The following is a 9730-nucleotide window of genomic DNA, read 5'->3' on the forward strand; positions in this document are numbered from 1 at the left end:
AACTGGTGGTCACTTGGCTATCATGATTTTATGCCTAATTTTTGACTCATTGACGTTTTCTCATGCCTCCTGCTAGTTTTTTTGAGCAAATTGGGGGAAACAATCTGATATTTAATTTTACGTTTATAAAAAAAACTAATTTTTTTTATTTCAAGTTTAGAAAAAATTGTAGCATTTGTTATTTACAATGATGAGCCTATATTAAATTTTTTTGCTTATAACGATATTAAATGATACCGATACTTTTTGGTTATTGGCCTAACCAATCAATCACATTTTTTAATTAATATTTAAATTATTAAATTTCTGAACTGAAAGTAAACAGATTTTGATAGAAAGCAATTACATAAGAAATAATCGCATAAATTTGTAAGAACAATGGATGGTATTTTTAAGGTATTTTTATTTTTTTGAATGCAAAGTTGATTAAGATATAGATATTTTTGATAATTTGTAACTTGAATATAAAATCCTTGTGAAAAGTTCAAAAAGATACAAGATAGAAAAACATCTTGTATTTTGTATCAGTATGCTACACAACCCTGGTTACTTTACAGCATTAAAATTTACTATCTTTGTATATAAATCCTATTAGCGATATATCTTTGGCACCAACTAAAGATAAGAGAGTAGAAAGAATTGAATCCTATATCCAAGAAAACAAAATAGAAGACGTTATACAAGTGGCCAATACATTCCATAGAGATAAGAGAGGCGAGATTGACAAGATATTTAGCAACAAGAGGGATTATAAAATAAATAAGTCAAGATGAAGTATGATTACAAGCATATAATTAAAGAAATATTTAACACCCCCTCCTCCACCCCCCTAATATTGATTATATTTATATTAAACAGATTCTAAGCATTTCCTGGTTATCGTTGAAGTATATATTATACAAATGGTCAGGAAGAATATTTTTCCGGAAGGATTCTATATTGGTTTACAAAGAAGATACCAAAAGTGTGAACAAGCTTAAAACACTCTAGGCTTTTTTTATTCAGTTTCTGTTTCACCGACAAAATATGTACAATTAAGTCCTAAAATTTGGTTAAGAAAGTAATGAAATAAAATATTAATGTATTTTTTTAAATGTGCTAATTATTTAAAAATTGGGTGTTAATTTTATATATACTAGTAGAAAGCCCGTCAAAAATGACGGGGGATGAGATTTTTATTCATTTTTTACGATAGATGTCATGCTAGGTTCAAGCTCACAATATTAGGAAGCATCCAAGATCTTATAATTTTAAAAATGTTTATCAAGCCCAGCTCATCCCTTGATAATTTGTAAAAGATATTCCCAAGTCAGGTGCAAGCTAATATTAATTTTGAGGTTCCAAGCCCAGTCCTACCCATTATAATTTTGTTTGAAAATTTTTTCCCGCCTCGGAGATAGTTAAATTTTTAATATCATCACATGAACGGGAAATATCTGATTTACCAATTAGTCTAATATGGAAAAAAAACATGTAAATTCTGTATTAAGGGAAACTGGGAAGGCCTGGGCAACCACTTATTAGAGAATCATAACAAATAAAATAAAAATAACCGACTCTTATACTTTTTTGTAATATGATCAATCAAAATTATTTCTAAAAAATATGTTGTTTATTATATAGGGTTATTGTTGTTTTTCAGATAAATTTAATGTATGTCTTGCATTTCTGAAATTATTTGCCAAAGAATTTGATAAGGGATATATATTTTTTTATGTTAAGTAAAAAAAAAAATGCTCTCTATTTAAATTACAAAAATGCTATTAAACACTAATGAAACTTATATGCAAATTATTTATATATTTTTTAAGATATTTTTTTTATTGACATATAAATTTTGGATAATATTTTTAAAAAATAATAAGGATTATTTATTATGTATTTGATAAAATTAAGAGCAAATCCTTGTTGACATTTTAATTTTTGATGGAAAAAGCGACAAAATAAATCTGGGCGGTCATCTGGAGAGGAAATAATTAATGTATAATTTTATATCATTTAGGGTTGTAGATGAAAGGACGGATTAACACAGTGTACAAAACACATTACGTCCTGATAAAGATGATATGCCTATGCCTTGGGATACTGGTAAAAGAAGAACGCAAAACGATATTTCTGTCAATGTCAGCATTGGTATCCCCCTTTAAAATAGAATCATGAACGACAATGTTAACTCAACCATAAAACGGTCGTAAGTATTGTTATAAAGGCCACGACAGAACTACTGCATATATTTCCATTAATAAAGTTGATTAAATTGGCCGTACTGTACATTCAAGTTTGAACACGCAAAACGATATTTCTGTCAATGTCAGCATTGGTATCCCCTTCTAAAATATAATCATGAACGACAATGTTAACTCAACCATAAAACGGTTGTAAGTATTGTTTTAAAGGTCACGACAGAACTACTGCATATTTTTCCATTAATAAAGTTGATGAAATTGGCCGTACTGTACATTCAAGTTTGAACATTCCTCTAAATATTCATGAAAGTTTCTCAGAGAATCGGATAAAGTAATATTTATATTAACTCCTAGTAAAGTGAATGATAATACAGAATTAAATGTTTTGTTAAAAAATAGGCGGAGGCATAGGGATTGTGGTAGTGGTGATAGTATAATTTGAAAAAACTATGTGGAAATAAAATAAACATAGATATAAAATATAAGATTTAAAAAAAACAAAATAAACCTCCAGATGAGTTTATTTCAAGCGTAGTTCTTTATTATTTTGTCTAACAGTAACTCTAGAACGTGTAAGGCGTTTGTTTAATCGTCATTATTTTCTTTGCTTATATTTAATAATAGATTCATCATGTTTTGTAGCAATGTGAGGGATTAGGGTTAGCCTAGACAAATAATGAAATCAGGCAAAAATATAAATAAACAAACATTAAAATAATGTAAAACCGGTAAATGGGTCAATATTAGATGCATATTTCTAGTAGTTGGAGGGCTATCATCAAAAAAAATTTTGGGGGACTTATCAAGCCTATTATGATATTCTAAAAGTTAAAAAATAATATGATGTATGTAATGTTATTAAGGTTAATTAATTAGGTAATAAAAAAATAAGATTAAAAAAGGGGGGAAAAAAGAAGGTATAAATTATTATATTATAAAAATAATAAAAATTAAATTTAAGGAATTGATAAGGTTTTGAGAAATAGTGGTTAATAGATAATAGAAATAGAAAGAAAATAATGAGATAATAAAATTTAGTGATAAACAAATTCATTAAGGGAAGGGAAAAAATAAAGAAAGAGTTATTTATAAGGATTGGAGATTATAAATAGGTTAGGATAAGAATATTTAAATATACTTGGGTATCTTCTTAATTATTGGTTATGAAAGAAAAATATGAGTATAAAAAATTGTAATGTACTGACAAAAATTGTAAGTATGTTCAAAATAAATATACAAGTTGAGTATCTTGTAGAGATTTCATTAATGTTTAATTGATAATATGAGATGAAAATTGATAAGGTAATCTAAAAAATAAAGAAAGGATTAGGTGAAATAAAAAGTTTCATTCATATTTACAAAGTTGAGGGAATATTATTTTTAACAATTCAAAGACGATTTTTCAAATCTCTCAATCCATGTTATGTATGATCAATTCTGGAAATTCCATTAATCTGTTTGTATAAAATAAATAAATAAAATCAACAAATAAAATAAATAAAAATAAATACGTACCGATGACATGACGTAGCGATGACATGACGTAGCGATGACATGACGTAGTGATGACATGACGTAGCGATGACATGACGTAGCGATGACATGACGTAGCGATGACATGACGTTACGATGACATAGTGAGGACATCGGAAAATTATAATATAGAGTAATGTAAGTACTGACAAAAATTGTGAGTATGTTCAAAATAAATATACAAGTTGAGTATCTTGCAGAGATTTCATTAATTAGTAATTGATAATATGAGATGAAAATTGATAAGGTAATCTAAAAAATAAAGAAATGATTAAGTGAAATAAAAAGTTTCATTCATATTTACAGAGTTGAGGGAATATTGTTTTTATCAATTCAAAGACGATTTTTCAAATCTCTCAATCCATGTTAGGTATGTGTACACCATCAATTCTCGAAATTCCATTAATCTGTTTGTATAAAATAAATAAATAAAATCAACAAATAAAAAAAAAATAAATACGTACCGATGACATGACGTAGCGATGACATGACGTAGCGATGACATGACGTAGCGATGACATGACGTGGCGATGACATGACGTCATGATGACGTAGTGAGGACATCGGAAAATTATAATATAGATAGGGTGCGAAACTAATTTATATTTCGGCTAATTTTCAAAAAGAGGTACTTTAGCACTAGCTTTTATCTAGTGACCCCCATATTGTCCAGCCTCTCTAGGAAATTAATTTGATAGGCCCTGCCTGTTATAGGTTATTTAAAAAAAATCACAGGCCAGCCCGACACGTTATATATTTAAATTAAAATTTGTTTAGCCCGGCCAGTAAAAATTTTACGAACCTTTATCCTGCCCATTATAGTTTTACGAAATGTTAGCCTTAGGGGGTAAATATTTTGATAAGAACTTGCAGGCTATTATCTTTTTAATATATATTTTTCTCCAAATGTCAATTAAGGAGGCACTTATATCAACCTCTATGACCATATTTCTACAACACCAGCATCATGTTTGATAACTGCTTTGTGCATTTTTAACTTAATCATCTCATAAATAACTTGTTTAATTTTTAGTGAAAATTAGTATATTATTTAAAGATTTGGTATTTTAGTTACAGCTATTAAAACACAAGAAATAAATATATTGTAATTTATTTCCAAATAGTATCAATCAAAGTATTAGCTTGAAATTCAATAAAATATATAAAAATTAAATGCCTGAGTGGCCTAATAAGATTTATAAAAAATCAGAGATTTCCAAAACCTTACCTATATTTGAATAAATTGTCCACCCAGGCACAAAATATTTAACGATGCCGAGGGATTCAAACTTAATGTAAACGTAATCTGTAAACCGAAATTGACAGTTTTTATTTACCACCCAAACCCGAATCTGAACCGTTAAAAAATATGTCACCTGAACCAACACCGAACCTCTAAAAATGCTTACTATTTTAACCTTTTGATTTTTTAAACTCTTTTAATTATTAATAATCAGTTTTGACTGATAAATATCAAATATTTTTAGATATTTTTTTGTATATTGTTATTTGACGGTTAGGCTATCAAAATTTCAGTCATAAAATTTATTCTTCCTCCTTATCGCTATAATTTGACAGAAGAGAAGATAATCTTAAAAATATTTTAATTGTATAGCTCAATAATTTTTATAAGAATAGTAGTAAAATTTTTAAAAATGTTTTTTTCTTTACATAATTTAGGCTAAAAGTTTTAGAAGGTTATAAATTCAAACCGAATTGATATTGTTATTTTTATGAACCAAATAGTAATCCCGAAGAGTTATTTTTATCTAACTAAACCGACTTTGGTACGCTTGATCCCTGGTGTCCAGTTACAGATTTCTATCAGGAATAAAAGTTAAAGATATATGGGTTTAAAGGTTTGAGTGCTATGAGTTAGGATTAAGATATAAAATGGTTCATAATATAATTTCATCATTTTTAATAATAATTTATGAAACTGATAGGTCACGTGGGCTAATATAAATTTATAAATCAGATGTTAAAGTTTGACAATTATGCCACAGGAAAAGAAAATAACAATTTATATTATTAATATTTAAAATATTTTAATAATTATAGTTATTTATGTATAATTAATCAATAATACATAAATTATTAAAAACATATCTTTATTTATTTTTTTTCATATATATTTTTTTATAGAATTGAATACAATATATAAGCGTCTATCCAATTCCTACACGATGTCGGAAAATTTCTGGTACCCCATATCAACTAAAGAGCAACAACCGAACTCATTTGCTAATCCAAATTATCAAGATCCTAGATCAGTTAGTCCCTTGATATATAACCCTTTAAACCCTCCAGGAGATATGTAAATCTATTTTTTATTTATAAATTCAATAATATGCAGACAATTTCAACAATTTGATTATGGCCAGAATCTAAGTGTTGAATCTCCAACATCGAATTATAACGTATATAATAATCCTTATAATCAAAATTATCAAGGTCAGATATTCACACCTGTTAGCACTACAAAACCAAATCCAAGTTATAATTATTCATCTGAATTAGAAGAAAATGAGCCACCTCTATTAGAAGGTATTCATTTTTTCATGAAATATTTATCTATATTTTATTTTTAGAACTAGGAATTGATTTTAATTGTATCAGATACAAAGTAATCATATATAATTTTTTTTAAACATATAATTTAGACATTATCTGTCTTAAATCCATTTAAAAAATGTAATTCGCAATTGAATACTGAAAATGACTTAGCTGGACCCTTGTTGTTCTGTTTGTTGTTTGGTATGAGTTTATTATTGGTAAAAAAAATGTTTTTTTATACCTTAATAGTTTTAATATTATTTTACATATCTACAAAGGCTGGTAAAGTTCACTTTGGATACATATATGGGATTAGTGGCTTAGGAAGCTTAAGCATATATTGCCTACTTAATTTAATGAGCTCACTTGGTGTATCCTTCCTGTGCATCATCAGTGTCCTTGGTTATAGCCTTTTACCTATTATTATCCTGTCTATCATCAGCATTTTTTTGACATTGAAGTAAATACTTAATTTACTTACAATTTTTAAGCTTTGCTATCTAACTTTGGCCAACTCCAATATGGCTTTCCAAATTTTTGAGCCTAAAATAATTTTAACTTCTAAACTAAGCCAAAATTTAAAGGTTCGAACAATTTTGCAGTATAAAAACTTGGAATTAGCTAAAATAAGTGTAGAGATCTACAGAGAAGTGTGGTGCTTCCATGGGGGGCCCTTTATATATATTTTTTAAATTACTAAGATTAATTAATTATTTTATTATATTCTTTTCTGTAAAATGGCCCATAATGTCTTCAATATTTATCATATCTCAACTAGATAATCTAACCACACAATTTCATACTGAAGCATCAAAATAAAGATAAAGATTTATATTTTATTCTTATAGAAGCTGCTTTGCCTCATTCATCTTTTCTGTTTGGTTAATGATATAGTTGTTTCATCTTAAATGTGTATATTTTTGAAAATAATTTTTTTATTTTTATTTCGATTTAAAAACAATTACAATTTATAATAAAAGATATAAGCTATATAAAATAATATATATATATATATTATTTATTAAGAAAATAAGGTATTAAAATAATGTAATATATTTAAAAAAAAAGAACATGAGGAGTTTCATCTAGGTTATGGCTCTGTGGATTGATATACTCTGAGACCTACAAATTTCCTTTGAAATTTGTTGACGAAGGTAAAAAAAATCTTTCTGAGGATCACCAAAAATTAAGCGCATTTTATGGCTGAATCCTTGAAAAAATTCTTTGCTCTGGATCTAAAAGCACCGATTGTGTCAGAAACAATGGGGTTAGAGTAGTTATAGGAATGCTAATTTATGAAATTTTCGAATTTCCTCTCTAACTAAGGAATTGCTAAAGGATGGTACAAACCAATCAACACATGTATAATCCCAGGCTAGCGGGATTTTGTCACACCCTCATCTTGTAACATATATCAGCTCCCTGTCAACAGTCTAGGTCGTCACCCTCTTCACTGTCCTTTTTTTAAAGGCCGCCATCCACGCCACCAAGCAAATTTAATTATTGCTAGAACTCTTCGTTCAGCTAATATTCCATCAACTTTGGAACCTGTAGGTCTTAATCTTGGGGACAATATCAGGCCTGACGGAATGACACTTATTCCATGGAGCAGGGGAATCCCGCTAGCCTGGGATTATACATAATCGGTTTGCACCATCCTTTAGCTCTAATTCCTTAGTTAAAACGGAAATTAGAAAAATAATAAATACATTAGCATTCCTAATATTACTCTAACCGGGGTAGGTATTCAAAACATGATGGAATACATTTCCGATAAAATCAAGTTTTTAAATTTTGAAACCCGCTAAAAAATGATTTAAATTTGAAAAAATAACACATTGCCGGAAAAAACACATTGACGTTAACATATACATTAAATAAAATGGCAGGAAATTGGAAAAATCTTTTTATCTAAAAGTATAATCTTGTACGTTATTTTGAATATTTATTTTTTTACAATTATATTGTTTTTAAGATATGTTTAATTGACAGAAGGTAGATAATGTTAAAAATAAGTCATTTTTGCCACTTTGATCCCTATTTTCTCCAAAAATATAAATGTTAGGAGGCAAAAAATTATTAGCTATTTCTTAGTCACATTAATCTTTTCTTTCCTTATCAAATTTTTTAAAAAAAGAAGGGAGTCGGCCGATTCGTGGTTGATTTGTCATGGAATGACCCAAATTCCTGTTTCGAAATTTTACCGAATCCTAAAACGAATAATACATTTGATGATTGTATCATGAAAAAAAATCATCTTATTTTTAATGTTATAAATGAACAATATAATAAGATGTGCCAGATCTCAAATGATTTTGATTCAAATCACTCGCTACAAAATTCCCAATATTAAAAATGGAAATAAATTAAAAATAAGATATTACCTATTAAATAGAAGTATAAAAAAATTGAAAATTTTTGAAAAATGCCAAGTGAAAAAAAAAATTATTCCACGAAAAACAATTATACTGCTGCAGCGACCCCAATCACTTCGTTAGTTCACTAGAACCCGTAATATAAGGATTACTCCTGCACACACAAGGGTTCTAGAGTGAACTAAGGAAGAGATGGGATTTTTTTTCCCTTTAACCTTCCACATTTAAAAAGGGTTCGGTTTTGGGTTCAGCGAAGATACGAAGAGTCCGGGTTCACTTCCCTGATTTAACCAACTTTTATATTTATTATTTAATGACCAAATTTTTATTTTAGTAGCATAACTGGTACGATACTTATCCTTTCTTCGATATTATGGTGCGCGGTTTCCGCTTCGAAGATGTTCGTGGAAACACTGCGATTAGAGAGCCAACAATTGCTCATCGTTTACCCCTGCGCCCTGTTATACGGCGTTTTTGCACTTTTAGCCGTTTTCTGAAAGAATGAAACAAAAAAAAAATAATTTGATTAATGTTGACAATATTCACCCTTAATATATAATAAAATATATTTTACCAAAAAAAATATATAAATACAAATGAATTTAGGGGTAAATGTTATACCCTTTTATATATATAACATTTATAATGATTTTTAGACAATTCAATTTATCTTATACAAAAAAATTCTTGTAAAATTTTTTGGATCAAAATAAATATATTTATTCATTTAAAATCAAAATACCTTCCTATACGAAAACTTCATATTAAGAGAAATTTAGACAAGCCCATAGAATTTTTACATGTATACAATTTTATCGCATTTGTCATAGATTATGACCTAATGCATAATAACTCTCCTCTAAAATTGAATAACAAATATCTAGCTCTCTAATCCTCACTAGTTTTATGCATATTCATATATCCAGAGTTCTGCAGATTTAATGTTTTTGGTCCAAAGTTGGCTCAATTTCTTTTGTCCTCTCAACCAAAAAATATGCTAAATATTTATTTTGAGATTTATGGGTACGAATTATAAATACAAACAATTTGACTTATTATTTATCAATCCATATTTTTTAC

At 27.9% G+C, this 9730-nt stretch overlaps 1 protein-coding gene across 1 annotated transcript; it reads left to right on the forward strand.

Annotated features, from left to right (window-relative positions):
* Positions 1-5871: 5871 nt before the first annotated feature.
* LOC135931292 (protein YIPF5-like) lies at positions 5872-9300 on the forward strand. Its single transcript, XM_065468292.1, has 6 exons — positions 5872-6036; positions 6076-6266; positions 6311-6345; positions 6383-6493; positions 6554-6735; positions 8985-9300. Exons 1-6 carry the CDS (start codon positions 5906-5908, stop codon positions 9145-9147), a joined length of 813 nt encoding a protein of 270 aa, XP_065324364.1. The 5' UTR covers positions 5872-5905; the 3' UTR covers positions 9148-9300.
* The last annotated feature ends 430 nt before the right edge of the window (positions 9301-9730 follow it).

This window comes from Gordionus sp. m RMFG-2023, chromosome 1 (assembly GCF_954871325.1).
Source record: "Gordionus sp. m RMFG-2023 chromosome 1, tfGorSpeb1-WG-v2, whole genome shotgun sequence".
In the NCBI taxonomy this organism is placed as follows: Eukaryota; Metazoa; Nematomorpha; class Gordioida; order Chordodea; family Parachordodidae; genus Gordionus; species Gordionus sp. m RMFG-2023.